The sequence below is a fragment of the Hydra vulgaris genome, chromosome 04, assembly GCF_038396675.1.
Source record: "Hydra vulgaris chromosome 04, alternate assembly HydraT2T_AEP".
Taxonomy (NCBI): Eukaryota; Metazoa; Cnidaria; class Hydrozoa; order Anthoathecata; family Hydridae; genus Hydra; species Hydra vulgaris.
In genome coordinates, this window is record NC_088923.1 from 30,652,501 (window position 1) to 30,679,714 (window position 27,214).

Sequence of the window (27,214 nt, forward strand, 5' to 3'; positions counted from 1 at the left end):
ATTATTTTACGTTTTATGAAAAAAATATTTTTTTCAAAATAAAATTTAGTCCATATTTGAAAAAAATAATAAAAATGATTTTTCAAATAGGAACTTAGATTTTATTTGTAACTTTTGTTATAGTGAGAAAAAAAAAAACTGTTTGTATGATTTTTAACGCGTTAATAAAATAACTTTAATTACAATGCGGTACTTGAAAAGACGCTAGTGACGCAATATAACTTCTAACAATACAAAATATATTTGCCGAGCTGAGTTACTTAGAAATGCGTTATGCGTTATGTGTTACACAGCGAAATCTCGTAACAAGGCCTGATAATGCGAGAATTCAATGCATCAGGAATGGTTGTGCAAAGAAACATTTTTACAAAAAAAATATGTAGTTGGTACTAAATTTTTTTGTTGCAAAAAAAAGTAATAATTTAATATTTTCTTAAATATAAGTTGTGTTAAAAATAATTTAAAAAAAAAGTTTAAATTTAAAAACATTCAATGTTTTCTCAAGTGTGCGCTTTTATAAAAATGTCACCTAATACCGCAAATATGTCAGTCTTCATTGGCACTGTCTATTTCATTGACATTTAGTTTAAGATAAATAATACTTAACAAAAAATCTATTCAATATACAAAAACAAATTAGAAAAAGTTCTATTATATTTATTTACATCATTAATGGTGTGTGGATATAAACAATAAATATGGATACAAACAATAAATTAAATCTTACTTGAGGTTTATAGGAAATTTAAAAATTTTAATTTTTTTAATGTAATTTTCTATTCACATTGCGTTTGTATAGTAATTTCCGTTCGCATTTCATTTGCGCATTTTTTATTTAAATTGCTTTTCCACATGCGCTTGGTTAAAATAGTAAACATTCCATTCTAGAAAATCACTGTAACAATTTCAAACTATTCATTTCTTAATGCAAAAACAAAAAAAATGCTCCAGAATAAAGCAAATGACAAAAAGCTTATAATTCATGTCAGTGCTTTATTAATTCAAGACAGAATTTTACTGTTAAATTAAATTAAAAATTTTACTGATTAGGTTTTTTCTTGAACTAAAAATTTTTATCAAAAATATTTTATAAAAAGTTAATTAAACAACCTATCATTTTCTCCCTCCCAAACTTTTGAACAAGCACGATTTTTACTGATGTGACTCTTATTATAAGCTAAAAGAGCTTTGCTTATTCCCCGTCCCTCTGAATACTTTTCAGACCAGATTTATCACAAAAGAAACTTTTATCTAGACCAAACCTTTACAAAATACAACCAATAGAAAAAGCTGTGCCAGTTTTATCACAAGTTTTGCAGACAAACATACATACATACATAAATACATACATACATACATACATACATACATACATACATATATCAGTCTTCGGAATCAGGAAAAATAAGGTCAGCAATATTTTGTCTACCTTTAACTGTTAGAGGTCGGCTTTAGGTTGGCAAAAAAAATTTGGTACAAAAGTACTAAATTTTTACCTTTAAATTTTACCATTAAAAACATAGAAACGAGGTCAGCAATTTTTTGCTGACCTAAAACACTTCTAGATTGGCAGTTAGGTCAACATTGCCGTATGCGATCCTAATTTTAATATTGCTTATTTTAAACATTTACATTTTTAATTATCTTATTTATATTCTTTTGATGCATTGTTTAACGATGATGGTTATTCAACGCATAGTTTAACGATGTGTGCTTCGATGCATCGAACACAATGTATTAAACACAATGCATTGACGTATTTAACGATGTTAAATGATACATCGCCGCTCCCTAGTTTTAAAGCACGTTTCTCCTCAATTTAAAATGAGTTTTAAAACTACATTTTTTTTTTAATTTCCAAATGTAATTGTATCATTTTTCAAACCTTATAGTCCATTTTGAATCACATGAAGTTAATAACGCTGAATCTCTTGTTTTTCATTAGTAAAATAAATTTTTATGATAACTTTGTCAATTAAAATTAGCAAAATAAAACACATTATTAAGATGCACATGAAAAATTATTATTAGCAATTAACCATGCACATAGAAATTCTTTTTTCCTAAAACTAAAAGTCTTAGTTTAATGAAAAACATTTAAAAAATTAAAAACATAATGTTTGAAGTATTCAACTAAATTAAATTTGATTGAAGGTTGAGAAGCCTAGGAAGGCTTTATATATAAAATTTTTATTTTGTCCACTATGGATATGTATATGTATGTATGCAAGTATGTATGTATGTCAGTGGTGTACCCTCCGGTTTTTCCGGTCGCCCTGTGGGCAACTAAAACAGTTTTTATTTTTCATTTAAGTCATCTGCAATGAGAGAATAATATTCTATTATTCTCTCTCAACCTTCAAAAAAAACTTTTACACCGGACTAGGGATAATCATTGCAGATGACTTAAATGAAAAATAAAAACTGTTTTAGTTGCCCACAGGGCGACCGGAAAAACCGGAGGGTACACCACTGACATACATACATACTTGCATACATACATATACATATCCATAGTGGACAAAATAAAAATTTTATATATAAAGCCTTCCTAGGAAGCGCGAGTGGTCGCATCCCTTGTTTGTCCACATTTAAAGTAATTTATTTAGACAAACTGACCATGGCAGTTTGCATCTTTTAACATATAAAGCATTTCAATAATTCGTGGCAAAAAGTTAAACTTAGCTACTTAGAAAGAAAAAAAAACTTGTAACGAAATATCAAGTTTAATTAAATAAACTAGAAAATTAAAAAATTAAAAAAAGTAAATGAAAAAAAATTTTTTTTTTTTATATTTTTATATAACTTTTGTATTCTTTTTTAACAATTATAGAACAATTGAAAGTTTTGATATGCAATTTGTTCATGAATTTTATCAGTATATATAATTAAGAAACTATGTACCCTAGAACAGGGTTTTCGGAATAAATTTGACAGTTTTGTAAGGAAAAATCTTCTTTGTAATTAATAAATTTAATGAAATGAAAAAAGAAATTTACAGAAATACAAATTACAATACTATCAACAAGTTTCACTCAAAATAACCACCATTAGCATTGATCACAGCTTCAATCCTGCTTCGGAACCTGTAACAAGCTGATGCTACAGTCTCCCTGGGAAGGGCCTCAAAAATACTCCTTATTTTATCCATTAACTGGGCTTTTGTATTACTGGCACAGCGATTTGTGTCTTTTTCAACTGCGCCCCATACAAAATAATCCATGGGGTTAATGTCTGGGGAGTTTGGAGGCCAAACATTTGGACTAGTGAAGTCGTAAAAATTTTCAGACAACCATTTTTGACTTTTCCCAGAGGTGTGGCAAGGCGCCAAATCCTGCTGCCAAACATATGGCCTACCATTCGCTACCCTTGTTATCCAGGGCTTGACTACAGTCTTTAGCAACTCCACGTAGCCATCTGAATTCAACCTGAGACCCTCTCTGAAAAAGTGCGGAGGCATAACATTGCCCTCAGAGGATACACATCCAAAAACATTTTGGGGAAATTTAATCTGCATTACATGAGGAATGTCATTTGGACTGTATGCAAGCTATCTTTCATTCTGCGTGTTGTGTTTTTGATACTGGCAAAAGTTTTTCTCATCAGAAAAGAGCCAGATTGTTTGTGGTTCAGCAGGATGTTTCACTTTGCTCTGAAGTTTCTTCACTTTTATCAAACAATTTTCACGGGTCTTTTTTGTGAGCAACTGACTTTTGCGGCGCTTGTATTAGTAGTAGCGAAGGTCAACATTGAGTGCAAGCTTCATAGTGGAGGATGAAACATTCATTTCATGTGACAAAGCCCGAATTCCAATGCCAGGGTTCTTCAACACCTTTTCCTGCAGATCTTTGAGGAATTCTGCTGTACGAACGCAATCAGATCCACTGTTATGGATCTTTCTTCTTGCTACAGCCTCTTAGTCATTATTGCAAGTCTCTAGTTCATGCCTGATTGTTTTTATTGTGCTCAGGGAGCATTGGGCAGCAGTCATAATATCCTTATTTTGATAGCCAGCACAAATCATCATGATGCAAGTTATTCTCTTTCATGATTCAGGTGGGTTCCAGTTATTCATCCTCTCTGAAATCTTGTATATGAATGAAGAAAGGTTCAAACTATAAATGATGAGTAATATGTGTTTCATCATCTAACTTGCGGAAAAATATAATCAAAAAATATAATTAATTTTTTTTTTCTTACGTTTATTCATTTTTACATCTTTTTGCTTTTAAAAATGTTTTTGCTATATTTAGAGTTTTTTCTCAATACTTATATAATAGGAAAATAAGAAAATAAATTGTTATTTATTTGTAAAAAATATTATTTGATTAATAAATTTTGTAATGATAGAATAAGTTAAATAAAAGAATGACATAGTTTCTTTAATAAATGTATTTACCGCATTTGATGCATGTCTGAAACTGTTTCCTTTATATTGCCCAATATTCAATGTTAATACGAATTACTAGAGATAATGAACATAACAATTGCTCTGATTAAAAAATGTATTTAAAACTTAAAAAAAAGTTTTAAATAGGGTCTTAAAAATTTCGTTAAAAAATTTCACTAAATTAACAATGCATTAGCCCACAAGATTTGGAGCATTGTTTCATTTTTTATTTAGGTATGTTATTATTTTTATATTTAGGTATATTTTTTTGGCAACAATTTTTTTTTTTAATATTTAATTTTTTTTAGCTTATTTTATTTAGATTTTTTATTTTTTAGTCTTCAGTTCTTTGAGTATTGCTGTTTTATTCTCTAGTTTCTAATTTTGCCGCAAACTCTTAAAAAGCTTACTATATAAAAATGTGGTCAAGTTGTCTAAAAAAAGTATTTTAACTATGGACAAACAAGGCGTGCGACCACACCCACTTCAAGGGAAGGCTTGATATACTGTTTTGGTTTTTCATATGATAGGTTTAAAAGCTAGCCTTGGCATTTTAATACATTCAAAATAAATATGTTAAAATGCCAAGGTGCAAAGTTAGAAAATGAAGTTACGAATTATGTTCCAACCAATTTATATGGAAATACTTTATTATTTTTCTCAGGCATTGATGGAAAAGTAATTTTACACTAGTTTCTGATTCTTTTTAGAAAAATTTGAATTTAGGTGAGAAATATGGTACAAAAAATTGTTAATACACGTGTCAGAGACAAATAAATAAACTTCATGTGGATAAAATATTTGGTGATCGCCCATATACCTTCCAGCAAGATTCAGCCCTTGCACATAAAGAATGACCTGTTCAAAAATGGTGTGAGATAAATTTCCCTTGTTTCTTTTAAGTATTAGAATGGCCAGATTTGCACCCATTGGAGGTCTTTGCATGTTGTTACATGTTGAAAAAACATAAAAATGGGAGATGCAATAAGTTAAATGATTTCAAGGTTCTTTTAGTCAAAATTTGGGATGAAATTCCTGACATTCTCCTCCATGCCAGCTGAGAACTTTTTCAAGAGAGTTCATATGTGTATCAAAGCAAAAATAAAAAGACTTAAAGTCAATTTTTTGCATTAAATAATGTAACTTTCAAAAAAATATAGTTTTTCATAAACTAAAATAGTCCTCTAGTTTTTCTAACACAACTGTGGAACAATTTTTACTTTAGTACAGTTGCAACTGGAAGAAGTTGCACAGTTTTTACTTTAACACAGTTGCAACTGTGGAAGAAGTTGCACAATTTTTACCTTAGCACAGTTGTAACTGTGGAAGAAGTTGTTATTAATGCAGAACTTGTCTGTGTATTAACCATTGATGATGAGTTGTATTTTACATTATTTTGTGCTTATATTTTACATTTATTACAAAACATGTAAAATATAAGCGCAAAAGCTGAAAAAAAAAATTCTTGTTAGGATAACCATACCTTTTTTTTTTGTTATTCACCTCCCCATGACCGGGAAGGCCACTACAGATGAGGAGGCTACTTAATAGTGGTTATAAACCTCTCTCAACTCTATAACTCCGAAACACGAACCTTGATGAACAAGGTCGCTGCGCAGAGAAACAAGTTGAGCGCGGTACTACCAGGGACGTGGTGGGGATCGAACTCGGAACCTCTCGCTTATGAAGCGAGCGCTTTACCACTACACCACTACCTGTTAATCTCTTAACCATTTACTGAATTTTATTATTTAACTGATGTATTTAACTGATATATAGAAATTAAGTTATCATCCTTGCAACATTGTAAATCAATGAATTTAAACAGCATAAATGCTGGCACAATCAGTGTCTGTAAAATTTGTACTAAGCTTTAAACTGATGTCTGATTTTTGAATGCATGATTTTGATTTGTATAAAATCAAAATATTGCTAATAGACTATTTAATCTAGTTTTGGAATCTGGGGTTAAGCATTATTTACCATACTTGAGGTTTATGTAATTCTGTAGCATCTCACTGCTGTATTTTGTAATTTATTATAAAATCCAGCGGATTTTGTAATAAATTACAAAACACAACATTAATAGACATTATTAGGGTCTTAATAGACATTTTATTAGTTTTTTTATTATTAATTTTATTAGAATTAATAGGGTCTTAATAGACATTTTTATTTTGAAATGATATTGTTTCAGATTACGATAATATTTTCTTATCTTTATATTTTAATTTGAACTTATATTAATATTTGAAATCCATTTTTGAAAAAAAACAAACTGTTTTTTCATATACAAATATTATGTTTTTTATATGGATTAATATAAATATTATTAATTATTTACAAAATTACTAATAACCATTGCTAATCCTTTTTCAATTTTTTCAAATGCTACTAGCTTCTGATGTTTTCAATTTTTTCAGATGCTACTACCTTATGGTGTTTCTTTTTTAATAGAACATCTACAACTGCAATTTGAATTGTACAGACCAAACACAACTGTTGAGTAATTAATACTAATTTTCCTACTTTCCGTTTTTTTCTTTTCTTTCAATTTTTCACTTGATTCAGAGATGTCAAAAATACCAATATTTTGACTCAGAATGAAGATTTGCATTTATGTATCACAATTCCTCAATAATAATACTGAAAGTCAATTCCTTCCCAAGTCAATTCCTCAATTATAATACTAAAACCTTTTTCATTTAATTTATGTTTTGATATATCTTTAATTATTTAAAAGTAATTAAATAAATTTTATCCACTTTGCTATAACTATTGAAAGTTTCACTTTTGACAACTTTTTGTTTATTGACAACTTTTTGTATAGGCTTAAGACTTAGTCAAGAAAAAAATTTCATTAGTTATAAATCTGGTCTGAAAAGTATTATTGTGTATGGATAGCGTGCCTGTTCGTACTTTTGGTGTGCATTGTCGAGGCTACATTTGGAGCCAATTGTTACGTCTTAGGGTCTAATAATAGTAATGAGGCAATTGCTTGGACTATTAAATTGTATACTGAGTACTATTTGTGCTTTGAGTTTTTCTGATTTTGCCTAATTTGTAATTAATTTGCACTGTAATCTGCAACTATCCACATTAGTTTAAATTTGATACTAATAGTCTTGCACAAGACATTTTATTTGTTTGTTCAATCAATTTTTAAGAACTTGTGTGCTTTGGTTTGTTTTATTTTCTAGAGAACCTGGTATCTCTTGATACCACAATCAATAATAATTGATACAAATAATTGTTTAGACTGCTAGTAGGTTAGTAACTATTACTAACAAATGAGAACTAAGTTTTTAAATGAAAAATAGAAAATGAAAAGAATATATTACCATCTTTCCATAAATCAACTGGTGGAATAGCTAAACATCCTTCGAGACTCACTAATACTGAAACAACATAAACAAATCCTCCAACTTCTTGAAAAACAACTCGAGTTTGAGGGTTTTGCTGAAATATGTAAAGCAAGGATCCCAATACATCACACTTTAATTTTAAATCAAAAACATTTGTAGAATGCATCAGTCCTAAAAGAGTACCTAAAAACACAACCAATTATTTAAGAAAATAAAATTGAAATATTAAAATTAATACAAATATTTATTATAATAATATAAAAATAATTATTGTAATACCTATCAACTGCAATAATTACTTATTAACTACAATATACCTAAATCATCATTTCCGCCATCAACAATAAGTTGCTGGATAATTCGTAAAGCATATGGTCTGACTGAATCAAATGGGATCAAGTTGTGAACACACCTTGCACCCCCATGCTGACGAAACATTTCTGTGTTTGCATAATTGTTTTCAATTAACAGTCTGACACATTCCATTAGTAAAAATAAGTAATCTGTTGTTGATTCATCAACTACTAACTTTGTTGCTATAAAATGTTAAATATATATATATATATATATATATATATATATATATATATATATATATATATATATATATATATAAATATATATATATATATTTATATATATATATATATTTATATATATATATATTTATATATATATATATATATATATATTTATATATATATATATATATATTTATATATATATAGATCTGTAGTTTGTTGTCTTTGGGAAGAGCGGAAGGAAAAAAGTGATTCTTACGCCAACACATACCTCACTTTTAATTACTTTTGACTTTCGTCCAACATTTGCTTGTTGAACGAAAGTAAAAACCATTAATTTAATTACAAATAAATCGTTTTTTAAAAAAACCACAAAAACGCAAATTTAATTGACCAGAATGTTTTAAAAACATTCTGAATGTTTCTAACAATATATACAAAGTTTTTATTTTTATTTTTTTTAATAAAATGTTTTTATTTTTAATTTTTTTAATAAAACGTTTTTATCTTTATTTTTTTTTACTGTAAATCATGCGCGGAGTGTTGCTACATCGACTATCTTATAGCCTGACTCGCAAGGGAGTGCTGCTACATCGACTGACAAATAGCCTGACTCGCAAGGGAGTGCTGCTACATCGACTGACAAATAGCCCGACCCGCAAGGGAGTGTTGCTACATCGACTGAGGGTTTGGTTGGGGCAGGCAGTCTATCAAATAATAAAAAAAAAATAATTCCGGTCTTGCATTTTAATTTTTACTTTTTGTCAACAAAATAAGGAAAAAACTTTCGGACAACATCTACGGGTTGTATATATATATATATATATATATATATATATATATATATATATATATATATATATATATATATATATATATATATATATATATATATATATATATATATATATATATATATATATATATATATATATATATATCAGTCGATGTAGCAGATATATATATATGTAGCAGATATATATATGTAGCATATGATGTAGCAGAGATATATATATATATATATATATATATATATATATATATATATATATATATATATATATATATATATATATATATATATATATATATATGTCAGTCGATGTAGCAGCACTCCCTTGCGAGTCAGGCTATAAGATAGTCGATGTAGCAACACTCCGCGCATGATTTACAGTAAAAATATATATATATATATTATGTTAGAATAATAATAAAATAACTACTATTAAATTTGAAACATAACTCAGAGTTTCATGCTCTATGCGATCATCAGACATTACAAACAACTATAACAACTACAAAGTTATATACAAAAATACAATAAAGGTTAGCTTAGATGATCCTAAAGTTGTAGATAACATAATTGTTTATGTGGCGACACTTTGATATTAGTTCATTTTGTTTGTTCAATAGTTTTAAAGATGATGTAATGATATGGTTTTGTTCAGTTGAACAAAGGTTACACAACTTTTCCTCCAGGTTTAAATGGTTCCGCCCTAGCAAAAATCTTCCATGAGAGAATAGGATTTGAAAATCCTTTTTTTTTCATTTCCCAAATATATTTGGAAAGTTCTGTGGTATTAGCTTTATTTTTATATTGAAAGAAGTTTTTATGTTTGTACCAGCAATCTTTAAAGGTGTGCTCCGTTAAACCAATTTTTACCCAGTTTGATATCGAAGAGTTCTATCTGTTTATCTCTAAAGAATTACTTCAAAATTCTTTTAATCACACCAAACAACTTACAGAAATTAAAAAAAAAAAACATTAGATGTTATAAATCACTCAACAAAATCATTACTGTTTACTGAACACAATAGTATCTGGGTCAAAAAACTTGGATAATTTTGACGTTACTTTAGGAAGTTTTGATGATGCTGAAATATGTGAGTTAGTTAACTTTTTTATTCTTCATAATATAAGTCAACAGTTGCAAACGTTGGATTATATAAAGATGATGGCCTTAGCTGTTTTTATATGGTTAATAGACCACAATCCCAGAGAATCAAGAAAAACATCGTTCATCTTTTTAAGGAAAAAGTTAATCGAAAACTTACAATAAAAACCAACTTAAAAATTGTAAATTTTCTCAATGTTACCTTCGACCTGTTAGAAAATACTTTCCAGTCATACAGAAAACCAGGTGACCAGTAAACATAACACTAAAACAACATTTTTAAAGTCTGATTGTTGAAGTTTATTTTCCTTCTTTTCTATTAACTTACGCCATTCTGTTCAAATTAAAACATCGGTTTTCGCTTTTTATAAAGAACGAATGAAAGTGTTAAAGTCATAACTGCTAATAATTAGCAAACTTTTTATTGAAATTAAATTATAAAAATTTCTTGTTAAAACGTTTATTTATCAAATGCTATTAATTGAATAATAAACTTTTTTTATTTAATTTCGCTAAAACATTTGTTGAAAACGTTTTGGTTAAATAATATAATAAAAATTTTAATATACAAATACAGTTTTGTTACAAGCTCTTTAATAGTAAACATTCCATGGTTATATTATTAAAAATAATTTGAATATAATGATACATTTTTATTTTAAAGAATAACTTTAAAGAATAATCTTTATTTTAAAGATTTTATCTTTCCATTATCGTTCATTCAAAGTTTAATGACAAAAAAACTTTTTCTCTCTCTTTAACTCTTACGAGTGCGCAATAAAAACACGAAAATGTTTAAAAGGCAAGTTCAAAAGTTTTTGAAAAACTTTTTTTTAAAGTCGTCAAAGTTGCAATTCTCATTCATTCATGATTTAGTTAAATAAAATGTGACGCAAATAAAAATACTAAGACATTTTTAACGCTACTTTATAAATGCATCAATAGTTTTCTTACTTTTTCTTACTTTAAGTATAATATACCCCTGAAGTTAAAAAAATAATCGTTAATAAAAATAATCATCAAAGATGAAAATATTATTTTATTCCAAGTGAAAACACACACTTTAAAAAACTTATTTAAGACATAAATAAAACTTTTTTTTTTAATGATAATGGACGACTTAAAATATATTCGGGGGCAACCAAGATTAGCTAAATTATCACTCTCAGTCACCCGCCAGACGACTGACCAATATATATATTATATATATAATATAAATATATATATATATATATATATATATATATATATATATATATATATATATATATATATATATATATATATATATATATATATATATATATACATATAAAGGTTTTATTGTGGTATCATTATTACCTATATATTCGGCAAATGTCTTAATACTAATAAGACATGTGCCCAATATATATTGTACGCAATATAGTATTATATTATTAAACAATTTTTTAACTATGTGCAAATTACATTTTATATTAGGCATGCAGCTAAAAAAGTGTTCAATTAGCTCAAATTAAATTTCAATGGTTAAATAAATTATTTAATTTATATGACTAAAGTAAGTGAAAAATTAAAAATTCCTGTTTTTTATATACACATTATTAAATAATGCGTACATAGTTAAAAAGTGTTTATTAACATTGTACTATATTGTTTATTATTGTACCATATTGTTACCAACATTGTACTATATTGCATCAGGTTTAACAATTATACTTTTAGGAATATTAGATGTAAATAATGATTATTTATATCTAATATTCCTAAAAGTATAATTGTTAAACCTGATACAACACTATCATAATATATATTATGATGTAATATATTCTGTAGCTACAGGGAATTAATCCCTATATATATATAGTTTGGGTATTATAATTTATAAAAAATTTTTGTTAGCTAATGTTAAGTTAAACACAAATGCAACTACTGTATGTACAAGAGAGCAAATAGAAATTGATGAAGGTGAGATGCTGCATGAGATGGATTCTAATACACAATGTTGTTCTTTGGATGGTTAATTTTTTTTTTTTTATATATATGTCAATAGTTAAAGAAAAGAAATGCTTTCATTGAGTTTATATTTTGTTATGTATATTTTTAACATCATACTTTTAAAATGATATTACAAATAGTATATAAACTTTTACTTTTAAAGGATATATTTGGCAACATGTTTTATCAAATTTTTAACACATAGAGTAGAGCGGGGCTAGTTGAGCAATTTTTTCTAAATCTAACCGATCTCATGAACGGTGCGTCGGATTTACATAATTTTTTCACTATTTGAAAGATAATTTAACCCGCTAAAAACTTGTTAAGAAAAAAGTATACTTTTTAATTTTTTCAAAATGATAATGCCTAAAGTTTGCGGAGCTGCCCAACCTGCGGGGTAAGTTGAGCAGTAGTGAAGGGTAAGTTGAGCAATCAACAAATGAATGAATATGCATGGTACGAAACTTAGGTGAACCATCAATAAAACTTTTATTAACAGTAAGGGTGTGCTTAAATTATAAACTTTTTATTTTATGCACTTTAATGACTTAAATATGAGAAAAGAAAAAATTAAATAGTAAGAAAGCGCCATAAAACTATGAAGCCCAATTTAAAAATTACTAATTTTAAAAATATATATAAACAATGTATCTTAAATTTTTTTTTATCAAACTTATTTCTTTGTGTTCGAAAGTTCAGTTTTATTTATCTTTTTCAAAGCTGCTCAACTTACCCCTACTAAACTAGGTGACATTAGTTTGGTTTTAAAGAGAACAGTAAGATTTATGAAAAAATGGGTAACTATAATCGAAAGTCAAATAAATTGTTAAAATATCAACACTTAAGTGATGTCATATAAAAAAATTTATAAGCATCTAAGCAAAAAATAGCAAAACTTTTTTTTTTTACTTTCTTAGTCGAAAATAGAAAAAGTGTGTTTTACTTAACTGCTTTGCAACAATACTTTGTAGCGCATTGTGTTGTGTTGTGCATCTACTTCCCTAACTTTCATCCATTAGATGTTTTGTCATGTGATGCGTAGTTTTTGAGATATTTTAATTTCCCAACTTGCCCCTTATGCTCAACTAGCCCCGCTCTACCCTACTAAATACTGATGAATATTACCACATATTTTGTTAAATAAAATATTATTGTTGTTTTACAATGTTGAATACATTTTTCTAGATCAATAAATTGTTCTGAAAATTAAATTACTAGTATTGTTAGTAACAAATATTTGAATGAAATTATAAATATATGCAAAACATTTAAAAGTATTTTTATATTTATAATATCCAAATTATAAGTTCCCTTTTTCTTTTACAGAATTCGACATTTTTTTTTTATTTTTTTTTTTTTGTTAATTCACCTCCCCAAGGCCCAGAAGGCCCCTACAGACGAGGAGGCTACTTAATTGTGGTTATTACTCTCTTTCAACTCTATAACTCTGAAACAAGAACCTTGACGAACAAGGCTGCTGCGCGGAGAAACAAGTTGAGCGCGGTACTACCAGGGACGTGGTGGGGATCGAACTCGGAACCTCTCGCTTATGAAGCGAGCACTCTACCACTACACCACTACCGCATGTTACATGTTATTCAGGATCTGAATAACATCAATATAACATCTCCCACAAATAAAATATAAATTAAAAAAACAGAACTGCAGTTTCTCCTTCGCCAGGATTATCTGGAGACCGAAGTAGGAAGTAGGATCATCACAAAACAGCAAATAGAAGAAAAAAATTAGATAAGTGTTTTTTACTGATTTACTACTTCTCTGTTCTTTAAGAACATTGATCACTGTTTTTGTAAAATACACATAATTTGCATATATATGAAAAGTGGCAGAACTCACCAATAAACTCGTCTTCCTAAGATCATTTGAATACAGAAGTATGAGATTTTCAACTTTACTTGACTGAACAATTCTTGACTGTTTGTTAAGTCCGAAATAATGTCAGGCATAGACCAGATAAAGGAAATTATTCTACATGGCTGTTTCGGAGCTTGAAATCTCTCTGTACTAGGATGGATGAAGGTAACAAAGTAAAAATTTTTTGTTTCTTTATTAGATATTTTCATTTTTATATTTGGCATACTGATATTTTTTTTTGCCCCTAAACATGATGCGCAGAGGAAATCGACACGGATCCCCCACCCTCTGTGCGCTCATGTATCTATATATATATATATATATATATATCAGGCCTTGTTACGAGATTTCGCTGCGTAGCGAAAACAGGTAACGCATTTCTAAGTAACTCAACTCAGCAAATATATTTTGCATCGTTAGAAGTTATATTGCGTCACTAGCGTCTTTTCAAGTACGGCATTGTAATTAAAGTTATTTTATTAACGCGTTAAAAATCATACAGTTTGTTTTTTTCTCACTATAACAAAAGTTACAAATAAAATCTAAGTTCTTATTTAAAAAATCATTTTTATTATTTTTTTCAAGTATGAAATAAATTTTATTTTGAAATATTTTTTTCATGAAACGTAAAATAATGTTTGTTTAATTTCTTATGATTTTACAGTTGTTTTTTGGTTATTTTATTAACTGTTAATAAATTTTTTCTTATTTAATTTGTGAACTCTTTTTAATAATGTTTTTAAACAATAAAGAGTTTTTTTTTGTTATTTATCAGTTATGGATAACATATTCGTGATCATAATTTATTTTCATAAATTAAACGAACGTCATTAAAACTTTACGTTATTGAATTAACAATAAACAAAATATCTTATTAATAAATTATTTACATCAAAATAAATCGTGCATTTTTTAAACTACTTTGACTAAAAATAATTTTAATATTTAAAAGGAATTTATATATTTAATTCGATAAAGATAAAACTTAAAACACTTTTTTTATCTAATTCTATTCGTTGGTCTAATTCTATTCTTTATCTAGATAATATCAGAGCCGTAACCACATTTTTGATATTAGGGGGGCCTATGGTTCTTTTAAAGGAGAGAGGGGATAAAATATTTGTTAAAAATATTTTACACATATGTTTTTCCCTAATAATTATAATTTGAAAATTTGTTGGACCCCCCTGGTCCCCTGGTGGTTACGGCTCATATATATGTATGTATGTATGTATGTATGTATGTATGTATGTATGTATGTATGTATGTATGTATGTATGTATATATATATATATATATATATATATATATATTGGGTTGGGGAATATATTCTTAGCGTTTTTATCAAAGACTTTTATTTAAGGGAAATCTTTACTTATAATAATAAATTAATCGATTATGTATTTGCCATTGCTGTTTACGACCTCCTCCCACCTCTCGACCAATTTGTCAATGTCTTTCCGCCAAAAATCGCCCGGTCTAGTATCGAAGAAGTTATTGACCCAGTTTTTAAGGTCCTCTTCATTATTGAAGGTAACGCCCCTCATATGGTTCGACAGAGATCGGAAAAGATGGTAATCTGTGGGTGCAACATCCAGAGAATACGGCGGATGCTGAAGGACCTCCCATTCTAGCTCTAGGAGTGTGGCTATGACGACTAGTGCAACATGAGATCTGGCGTTGTCGTGTAGGAGTATGGTTTGGCCTTGTCGATGAGGTCTTTTCAGTTGAATAGCTTCATTTACGCGGCGTAGCTGGGCTATGTAGAGCTCCTTGGTGATCGAGACATTCCTATCGAGCATTTCCCAGTGCACCATGCCCTCCCAGTGCATTATGCCCTCCCAGTGCACCATGCCCTCCCAGTCCCACCAAACACATATCATGATCTTCTTTGGATGAAGGTCACACTTGACTCTGGGCTTTGGCGTATCTCCTGGTGCCACCCATTCCTTCCTTTGCTTCATATTAATGTATAGACACCATTTCTCATCTCCCGTGACAATTCGATACAAAAAGCGCTGTTTATGACCACGTGTTGCCTATGACACCGTCTCTGTATACGTTGCAAATGTCCCGGGTTGCTTCAGGAGCCTTTTGGCCTTGATGAAAAGCGAAGAAAAGTAGGTGTCAAAAATGTTGTTTTTTACCTCCTGGATGTTCCATTTTTAAGCCTTAAAAGTAACAAAAAATTAAATTATTCCAAAAGACGATTAGGACAGTTTTGTAGAGCAGAAAGAGCTCTATCGAATGAATATTTACACTTTGTCAAACAGAAACAAATCGTTGTAAAATAAAATAAAATATAAAAACGCTACGAATATATTCCCCAACCCAATATATATATATATATATATATATATATATATATATATATATATATGTATATATATATATATATATATATATATATATATATGTATGTATATGTATACAGGCCTCGGCTGGAGTAAATGAGTGCGAGAGCGGAGAAAAGATCTCCTAAAACAAACATGGCAAACAAACATGGCTAATTTTTACTTTAATAAACCTAATCTAATTAAAAAAATTGCATTTCAATTTGTGCTCTTTTTTAATTTTTATTTTTTATGCAATAACTGCACTTTAATAAAGCATAGCAGTTTATTATGAAATTGGGTAATTCCATGTCAAATGGCCCAGGTCATGTCACCATACATCTCAGATTTTGCTTATTTTTATACAGTTGAGAGTGCTCAGTAAAATAAGAGTTCTTTGAAATTTTTAGTCTCTAGATCCAAAAAGATCATGAAATATGACCATTTTACTTTTAGCAGATACTGGCCAGACCCCTCTTGTCCCCTCAAAATTGCAACATTTATTTAGTTTCAAGTTACATAACTTTAAAAATATTTGATATTTTTACTTAAAAATTTGTACCAGGCCATTTTGCAGGGGTGACAAATCCAATGGAATGATCAGAAATTATTTTTATTATTTAATAAAAATTTATTTTTAAGTACCTGTATTTATCAATTTAAATAAATTTAGGCAATTTTTAATATATCACATTTTGATGCTCAAGAAACTTATGTGGCCTTGATGATATCAAAAAATATATATTAAACATTCTATATTCATTGATTTTTGAAAAAATATAAAGATTTTGATCTGCAAGTATATGGATTTCTATATATGGAAAACGGGGCACGGTTCCTACTTTTTTGTAGCAGAATATTGCAATTGACTTTTCACTAACTTCCAGACTAGCTGGCACTCAGAAAATTTTGGAATTTCTGTTATGCCAATGTGCATGTTAAAATTGTTTTCAGGGCCTCACTTTTTTGTAGTAGGATCTTGTAATATATTTTTTACTACCTTCCATACAAACTGGAGTTCTGAAACTTTCAGCATTTGTGTAGTCCTGATGAACGGGTGTTAAAATAGTTTCCAGGGCAGACAACCAGAGGGTCCATGGCCCGGGGCCATGCCCCACTTATTTTCTCAAAGAAAAAATTTTATTTTTTTTTTGCATTTTTATCAGCATAAAGATAATAGTTTTCAAAAAATTTTTTGATTTGTACTTGCTCTGTTTTATTTAATTATTTACAGAATTAATTTTCAATGTATTGATGTTATTTTGCTGATTAGGTTAAATACTTTGAATATCAAAAAGAATTGTTCTACTTAGCTAAAAACGTTTTTTTGAAGTGGTGCACAATTCTGTCAGTTTTTCTTTTTCAATTTCGAAAAAAATAAACCCTTAAATATTTTTTACACAGCAGTCAAGCATTTTATTGCATTCAATATCTGGTCATTTATGGGTCTTTGTAAACTTGCATTTGCAGTTAATCATTTTACAGTGTTACCAATACCATTACATGGTGACTTACTATGACTTGTAGAAAAAATGTCCACCCTTACATCAATGTCAAAGTCATCTTTATGGAGACAGATATTGTAAAGGTATTTAAGGTTTTTATACTGTGCAGCACAACCATCTGTAAAATAAAAAATCTTTGAAATATTAGGATGATTTTCTTTTAAATAATTAACTATTTGTGTCTTAACTTCATACACAAAACCAATGTCATGCTCATTATCTTCTGACATGAAGCAAAATGATTTTCCTTTAAGCTGGTCAATTTTGTTTAATAGAGGGCAATGTGGTGTAACATGCATTGACTTTGGCACCAATGGTAACTTTACATATTGAATCACAAACGTGTAGTTTTCTGCAAAAGACGATAAGCCAAATTTTCCTTTTGTTGCCTTAGCTATTTTTCTTCACATTTTGCAATGAACTGTTAACTTGTTTATTGCCTCTGATAACATCAATTTGTATTCTTCAATTGTTGTTGTCTGACAAATCAATGTTTTTATATCTGTTTTCTTTTTGATTCAAAAAGTTTTAAATTATACAACGTAAAACTCTGTTAAAATCATTATTTTAGATAGACGACTGTTTTTAATCCATTCTTAAAACACTTTAAGAAAGATCATTAAATACAGAATGATTAAAAACTGAATGGAACAAATATAAACATAAAATTTTTTTTCAAAACAATATTTTCAAAATTATCTTTACTTAAAAATAAAAAAAATAAATAAATAAATTTCTTTGAAAAAAGTGGTGCATGACCCCTAAGGCCCCGGCCTTATGGACCCTCTGGTCATCTACCCTGGAAATAATTTTAACACACATTCATCAGGACTACACAAATGCTGAAAGTTTCAGAGCTCAAGTTTGTCTGGAAAGAAGTGAAAAATCTATCATAAAATTCCATTACAAAAAAGTGAACCCATGACCCAGCCCCCCTCCCCCAGTGTTTTGGGCCCTAAAAACAACTTTAACATCCTACTACAGAAATGCCAAAAGTTTTAGAGCTCAAGCTAGTCTAGAAGGTAGTGAAAAATCAATTACAGCAATCCACTGCAAAAAAGTAGGGACCGTGCCCCGTTATCCATATATAGAAATCCATATCCTTGCGGATTAAAATCTTTATATTTTTTGAAAGATCAATGAATATAGAATGATGGTTATTTTTTTTTTTTTTTTGATATCATCAAGGCCACATAGGTTTCTTGAATAAACATTGCAATTCTTAGGAGACAAGAGGGGTCTGGCCAGTGTCTGCTAAAAGTAAAATTGTCATATTTCAGGATCTTCTTAGAGCCAGAGGCTAAAATTTTCAAGGAATTCTTATTTTAATAAGTATTCTTAACTGTATAAAAATCAGCAAAATCTGAGATATAGGGTGACAATTTTAAAATTTCTGGGTTGTTTGAAATGGAATTACCCAATTATTAGTTTATTTTTAATATAACTTTTTCATCTTAGTTACAACAGTGCTTTTATTAACAATTTTGCAAACTCTACCATATTGTCATTAATGCTGTATTTTGCAAGAGCCATAAATTGCTCCCATAAACCACTTTAGGGGAGTGAGAGCAAGAGCGAGAGCTAAAGCTCTCGCTGCCTGCTGAGGCCTTGCCGAATGTTGACCCTAATTCCGAGGGCTGATATATTTATACATATATATATACATATATAAATATATATATATATATATATACATATAGAAATATATATATATATACATATATATATATATATATATATATATATATATATATATATATATATATATATATATATATATACAGATATATATAGATATATATACATATATAAATATATATAGATATATGTGTGTGTGTATATATATATATATATATATATATATATATATATATATATATATATATATATATATATATATGTATGTATATATATATATATTAGGAGGTAAATAGATTCTATCTGTTGACCAGCCTCGCACCCCTTCTTCATCTATTAGACTGGTGGAGCAGTATCTATAACACATTGTTTCCAGTTTCGGATGTTGAATGCTAGATCTTCTTGACTCAATGCATGTGTTTTGTTTGTGTCTCCGTTTTAATGTCTAGGCAACTCATTCTATTATCTCTTAATGAGGGTACAGCTCTAAAACTCAGTTTATTGGTTTGAGGCCGGCTGGTACTCAGGTTTCCTAAACTCCGTGGAAACTCTCAGAAAGGCTGATTCTATCAACAGCTGCAAAATATCAGAGTACTAACAGAGCCATATTGTGCATGGATGGTGTCCCTCTTTGTACTTTTAATATGCCTTGTCAAGGCCACATTTGGAGCCCTTTGTTACAGTTTAGAGTTTATTAATAGAAATAAGAAGACTGGTTGAACTATTAGATAGTGTAACAAGTACCAACTGTGCTTTAAGTCAAGTTCTTTAACAAATTTAAAAAAACACTTAAGTATCAAAAACTATAAAACACAAAAAACCAGCGTCACCAAGTTCTCAAAATCTATCATTCACGAATATTTGTGGTCTTCGAAGTAACTTTTCTTCTGTTGAGTCTTATCTCTTGCAAAGTTCACCAGACTTACTTGCTCTTTGTGAGACTAATTTGAGTTTGGCTGTCTCATTTTGTGATCTTAGTGTTGATGATCTTCCTTTAATTCTTAAAGACTCCATTATTCACATGCTTGGCCTGAGCATTTATATATGTAAGAATTCACCTATTTGTCTGGAAACTAGATTTGAACCCACTGACTATTCTTTTATGTGCTTTCATTTAGCACCACTTTACTCTATTGCCTTTCTCTTTGTTCTATATTGCTCTCCTTCATCTTAAGACTGCACTCTTTTCGATGTGACTTCAAAGATCAAATTGACCAAGCTCCTCTCTTTATCCATAAGCTAATATCCTTGTTGTTGGTGACTTTATAGCTTATCACACTGAATGGCTTGGCTCTGGTATCAGTGACTCTGCAGGTGTTAAGGACCACAAATTTTGCCTTTCTCAATCTTTACCTCAAATAGTCAACTTTCTAACTCACTTTCGTGACAATCCAAATCATTTACCTTCTCAACCCGTATCATTTAACTTCTCTATTTGACTTATGTCTTGTTTCTGATCCTAGTCAGTGCTCATTTTCTCAACATTCATCCTTAGGTGCTTCTGATCACAGTTTGATCTTTCTAAAACTATTATCTCAGTCTTCTTCATCATCAAAATTCCCCTATCATCGTACCGCATACCACTAACTTAAAGCTGACTAAGACTCTTTCCATGCCTTTCTTTGTGATAGCCCTTGGGTAAAAACCATTGGTCTAATTCTATTCTTTATCTCTATAAATCTTGAATCTGGCCTTGAATAGAATACTGTTGCCATATCTGGTGCGGATCTTCCGATGATCTTCCCTTCCAACAAAGCTTGAAGCCTTGGGAAGGAATTTGTTTTCATTGTTAAAAAATATATATATCTGTGTGTGCGTGTATAGGTGCTAAAGACACCACAAGTATGTCAAGATAGAGTATTATAATAATTTTTTTCCTGCTAAGTTAAAAGTTTAACTTGTTTAGTTGGACTTTCCTATATTAATAATAAGGATTAAAAAATAACGTTTTTTGTTTAGTTCGTTTTTTTAGGAATAGGATGACGACATCCTTTTAATGGCTATTGCGTATTATTTAAATCTTCGTAAACTGTTATTAAGCAAAACCCAGAAGTCGTTGACATGCAGCTTGAAGATTATGTAAAAAAATGTAAAAACTATGTAAAAAAAAATCGGCTTTTGTAAATAAAGGCAAGTGAACTAATGAAATCGTTAACGGTAAATGAACCATAGAATAAATGAAGACATTTTAAAGACCTTTTAATGAACCATAATGACATTTTAAGAATTTTTTTAATGATAAGACATAAACAGGAACATATTTTTGCGTACTTTATAGTTAAATATGTGTGTATGCTTATTTTTAGATTTTATTTTGTTTGAAACTAGCCTGAAATAATCAAAACAGTCTAAATAAACACGAAAGTGGTGTGAATTAACACTAAAAAGGTGTGCAGCATGAAATACATGAAAAAGGTATAACTTAAAACTGTTTTGGTATTTTTCATGTTGCACACCTTTTTAGTGTAATTTAACACCTTTTAATTAAGGGTGTACATATATACATCTATTTAAACTTTTATCATCTAATTTTGATATTCAGTGTTATTTTATTATATAAAACACAAATTTTTGGTATAAGCAAACATTTTCAAAAAAAGTTGTTTATTTATTTATTTTTATTTTTATATATATATTGATCAGCTTGAAAACTTTTATCACCAACATTTAATTATTATAGATTTTAAAATATTTATTTTCAATTTTAGTTTTTCTTATAATTTTTATTTGTTTTAGCAATATATCTATTTAATTCAAAACTAATTAGTAAACAATTTTCTTTTTTTTATTGTTTTCAATAATTTGATTAAAATATAAAAAAAAAATGTTGTTAACAAAAATGAAATACCGTCCGAAGAATCTTTGAGTGATGTTGAGTAATGTTTTAATGCTACAACCATGACATCCATAAGACCTGCTTCTCTCAAAATAGTTTTATAAAGTGCATTATGGTTTATCAGTAATATAAGTAAATTTAATACAACACACTGGCTTGATTTTAAACTAAAAAAAAAAAAAGAATTTTTTAAATAAGATAAATGTATAATGAAATAAAATAATAAAAATGGAAAATCATAAAATGTATACATAAGAAAAATAATAAAAAAATGTAATAAAGAAAGTAAATAAATGGCAGAAATAAACATAAAACTCAGTAGTACAGCAAAAAAATACGATAATAATATACTATAATATACTAATATACAAATAAATATACTAATATGATTTTTAAATACATAAAAAAAATCTTATAATAAATATATTTATAATGAATAATCTTTCTACAATATTTAAATTAAATTTAAAAATATCAAAACTATTACTCTGGTTTCTTGAAAAGAATTGTCATAGCAACTAATTCTTGACTTGGTACCCAGGATAAATGTAAAGCTACAAACTCCACAAGTTTTAAAACAGCATTTTTTAAGATAATATCTTTTTCAGGTATATTTTGAATAAACTGAGCAAATGGATGAAGCGGCTCTATGATAAAGTAGTTTGCATTGTCTGAATTTAAAATACTTTGAATTGCTTGCAAAATTTGGAGGTTTAATTTTGTATTAGAACACTAAATTTGAAAAAAATACTTTTAAAAAACAAAATACAAAAAAAAATCATAGAAACAAATAAGACAAGCTTTTAAATGTACTTAGGATAAAATAAAACTACAAGCACATTTTTGTATTAGATTTAAGTTATATATGTGAAACAAAAATAAAAAGCTAAGTGATATTTTTTACAAAATAATTATTTTAGAGGTTTCTTAAAATTTACAATAATTTTACATTTCTTTTTTTTATTTTTATAAAGGCACTGCAGTGACTTCTGGAATAGTGGATACTTTATTTTTAACAAGAAAAAAAAAAGACTATTCTAAAAAATCGTTTGGAAAGTTTTTAAATAGAAAAGGGAAGAATTATAAGAAAAAATAATTCTCCTCTTAATCATCTTTTGAATCTACACACTCATCCTGGAATCCCAGAGAAACAGTTAAATCCATTGATACAAGATTGGAATCAAGTGACAGGCAATTTGACAGGAAAAGGCAATTTGCTATCAAAATGCTTCTGGCCTTCAAATTTCTAGTTTTTTAAAAACAGTAAACTCTGTATTTTTTATTAAACTTAATAGTTGTTATTCAATAAAAAATATTTATATCGATCTTGAAAATATGATATAAAATTTCATTATAAAACCATATTAATACTACTATCTTTATCATTATTAAAAATTATGATTTAAACTTTAATATTTTAATTCTTTTGATAAACCATCACAGTATGACATAATAATAAAAAAACAATTGCTAAAGGACTTACGCAGTGATCAAATTTTTTAAATAAAAGAAATCACGAGATAAGATATAAAATACCTTTATATCTAATTTAAATCTTATTTAATATTTTCTTATAAATCAAATATAGCAGTTAATTGAATGCTCATAACTTAACTAAATTTAAAATTCAAGACCAGAGGAGTTTTAAAACAAACTAATTTAAACTACTTATAGTTATTTTAAAATAAAACAAAAATACTGTAATAACTTTTTTTTAAATATGGTGGGTGTGGGTATTAAGGCCCACTAGTCCAAACTACGAGAAAATATAAAATGCAAAACTTTTTTTTGGCATTAAAATATTAAAGTTACCTGGATTTATCACCGGCAGCAAAAAAAAATCAGCCTTTCTTTACCGTGTGTTCGACAAAGTAAAATTACTTCATTGGTTCCGTCAATGTATATATATATATATATATATATATATATATATATATATATATATATATATATATATATATATACACATATATAAATATATATATATATATATATATATATATATATATATATATATATATATATATATATATGTATCTATGTATGTATGTATATGTATATGCATATATATAGCATATATATATATATATATATATACAGTATTGGATGAAACATTTGCAACCAACATCAAACAATGCTAAAAAGTGTTCCTAATTTTACATGACTTGAACCTACCACAGCAAACAATTCAGGAGTCTGGAGTCATAGCATGCCATGACAGACGCATCCAGAAGCTTTCAGAAGCATCGAAAAGAAGCATCTAGAATCTTCCAGAACAGGTTCACACAGGTTCATTTTACTATATATGAGACATGGAAATCAACATGTAATTCAGTCAGTATATGGAAGTCAATCAGTCAGTATTATCAAGACAGTTTATCGAAGTGAGTTTTATCAAAGTGTTTTATCAAAGAACATCAATTCAAGAAGTGCAATACAACAAGTATTTCATTACATCAATACAGTCTACATCCAACCAAGATGTTGTGTTCCACAGAGTATTATTGTATCATCACAAAGTAAATGTAACACGGTAAGCCTTGAGAAGCGTGATTATTTATTTTTATTATTTTTATGACTTCAAGTGCAAAAATGGCTCCCGAGCGTCTTGGATTGGAACTAAGAAAGAAAATTATTGGCGATTATGTAAGTGGAATGTCACAAAAAAATATTTGTGATAAATATCGCGTGAAAAAATGGACCGTATCAAGACTATGTTTCAAATATCGTTCTACGGGGAAGTTGGCAGCAGATAACAAAGGTGGAAGACCGCGTTCTACCACTTCTAAAGAAAATTCTATGATCGTCAGATCCGTCAAGAAGAATCCCTGGATATCATCAGTCGAGATACAAAAGCAATTCGAGCTGCCTGTATCGGACCAAACAATCAGACAACGTGCTGTTAAAGCTGGATTGTTTTCTCGTTGCCCTGCAAAGAAACTGCTGATTTCACTTAAAACCAGAAGAAAAGACTCCTGTTTGCTACATCTCATATTGACTGGAATGTGCAGAAATGGCGAACTGTCCTGTTCAGTGATGAATCGATGTTCAACATCATTAGGAGCAATGGCATTTGCCGTGTACGTCGACCGGCTGGAAAACGCCTCGATTTACGTTACTGCCATAAGACCGTGAAGCATTGTGGAGGCAATGTAATGGTCTGGGGGTGTATTTCTGCTAACGGTCTAGGTCTAATACATCGAAACGATTGAATAATGGACCGTTTCATGTATAGAAATATCCTAAAAGATGTTATGTTACCTCATGCTGAATGGAATATGCCAGCAAAATGGGTTTTTCAGCAAGACAATGATCCGAAACACACTGCAAAAGTTGTCAAGCAGTGGTTTCAAGACAACCACCTATTGGTGATGGACTGGCCGCCTCAATCTCCGGATCTCAACCCTATCGAGAACCTGTGGAAGATCGTCAACCGCAGAATTAATCGTGAAAGTGTTTGTAATAAGGATCAACTGTTTGAACAAATCCAAAAGGCCTGGGCAGCAATTCCACAAAGTTTCATTGATCACCTGATCGAATCCATGCCTCGAAGATGCAAGGCTGTGATCGACAACAAAGGATTCGCCACGAACTTTGCACTTGTTTTGTCCAGAAGAAAAACAATTTTTTTTAATACTTTGATTAGTTTATTAATTTTTGTGTACAAATAATGAACTTTGTGATGAATAAAACTTGAAGAACTATGTCTCTAAACAGTTACATAGTTATTTCTCTAAAATGAAAAAATGCAGCACTTTTTTATAAAGAAACTAAATTAGCATCATTTGGTTGCACTTGTTTTGTCCGATACTGTATGTGTGTATATATATATATATATATATATATATATATATATATATATATATATATATATATATATATATATATATATATACATATATATATATATATATATATATATATATATATATATAGATCTATAGTTTGTTGGCTTTGGGAAGAGCGGAAGGAAAAAAGTGATTCTTACGCCAACACATACGTCACTTTTAATTACTTTTAACTTTCGTCCAACATTTCCGTGTTGGACGAAATTCAAAACAATTAATTTAATTAAAAATTAATTGTTATATAAAAAAACCACAAAAACGAAAATTTAATTGACCAGAATTTTTTTAAAAACATTCTGAATGTTTGTAAAACATTCTGAATGTTTTTAACAATATAAACAATGTTTTTTTTGTTTTTTTTTTAATAAAATGTTTTTATTTTTTTTTTTTTTAATAAAATGTTTTTATTTTTATTTTTTTTACTGTAAATCATGCGCGGAGTGTTGCTACATCGACTATCTTATAGCCTGACTCGCAAGGGAGTGCTGCTACATCGACTGACAAATAGCCTGACTCGCAAGGGAGTGCTGCTACATCAACTGACAAATAGCCTGACTCGAAAGGGAGTGCTGCTACATCGACTGACAAATAGCCTGACCCGCAAGGGAGTGCTGCTACATCGACTGAGGGTTTGGTTGGGGCAGGCAGTCTATCATTATTAAAAAAAAAAAAATTCTGATCTTGCATTTTAATTTTTACTTTTTGTCAACAAAATATGGAAAAAACTTTCGGACAACATCTAAGGGTTCTATATATATACATATATATATAGAACCCTTAGATGTTGTCCGAAAGTTTTTTCGATATTTTGTTGACAAAAAGTAAAAATTAAAATGCAAGACCGGAATTTTTTTTTTTTAATAATGATAGACTGCCTGCCCCAACCAAACCCTCAGTCGATGTAGCAGCACTCCCTTGCAGGTCAGGCTATTTGTCAGTCGATGTAGCAGCACTCCCTTGCGAGTCAGGCTATTTGTCAGTCGATGTAGCAGCACTCCCTTGCGAGTCAGGCTATTTGTCAGTCGATGTAG

The 27,214-nt window shown here is 28.8% G+C and overlaps 1 protein-coding gene across 1 annotated transcript in view; it reads right to left on the reverse strand.

The window, feature by feature from the left end:
• Positions 1-27,214, reverse strand: part of LOC100207412 (WD repeat and FYVE domain-containing protein 3) — a 226,494-nt gene that overhangs the window by 176,420 nt on the left and 22,860 nt on the right. Inside the window, exons 3-6 of the mRNA XM_065796046.1 lie at positions 22,823-23,067; positions 22,348-22,502; positions 8,073-8,291; positions 7,732-7,938 (exon numbers count right to left, since the gene is read on the reverse strand). Of these exons, the coding sequence (XP_065652118.1) occupies positions 7,732-7,938; positions 8,073-8,291; positions 22,348-22,502; positions 22,823-23,067 (826 nt within the window). The remainder of the gene's footprint in view (positions 1-7,731; positions 7,939-8,072; positions 8,292-22,347; positions 22,503-22,822; positions 23,068-27,214) is intronic.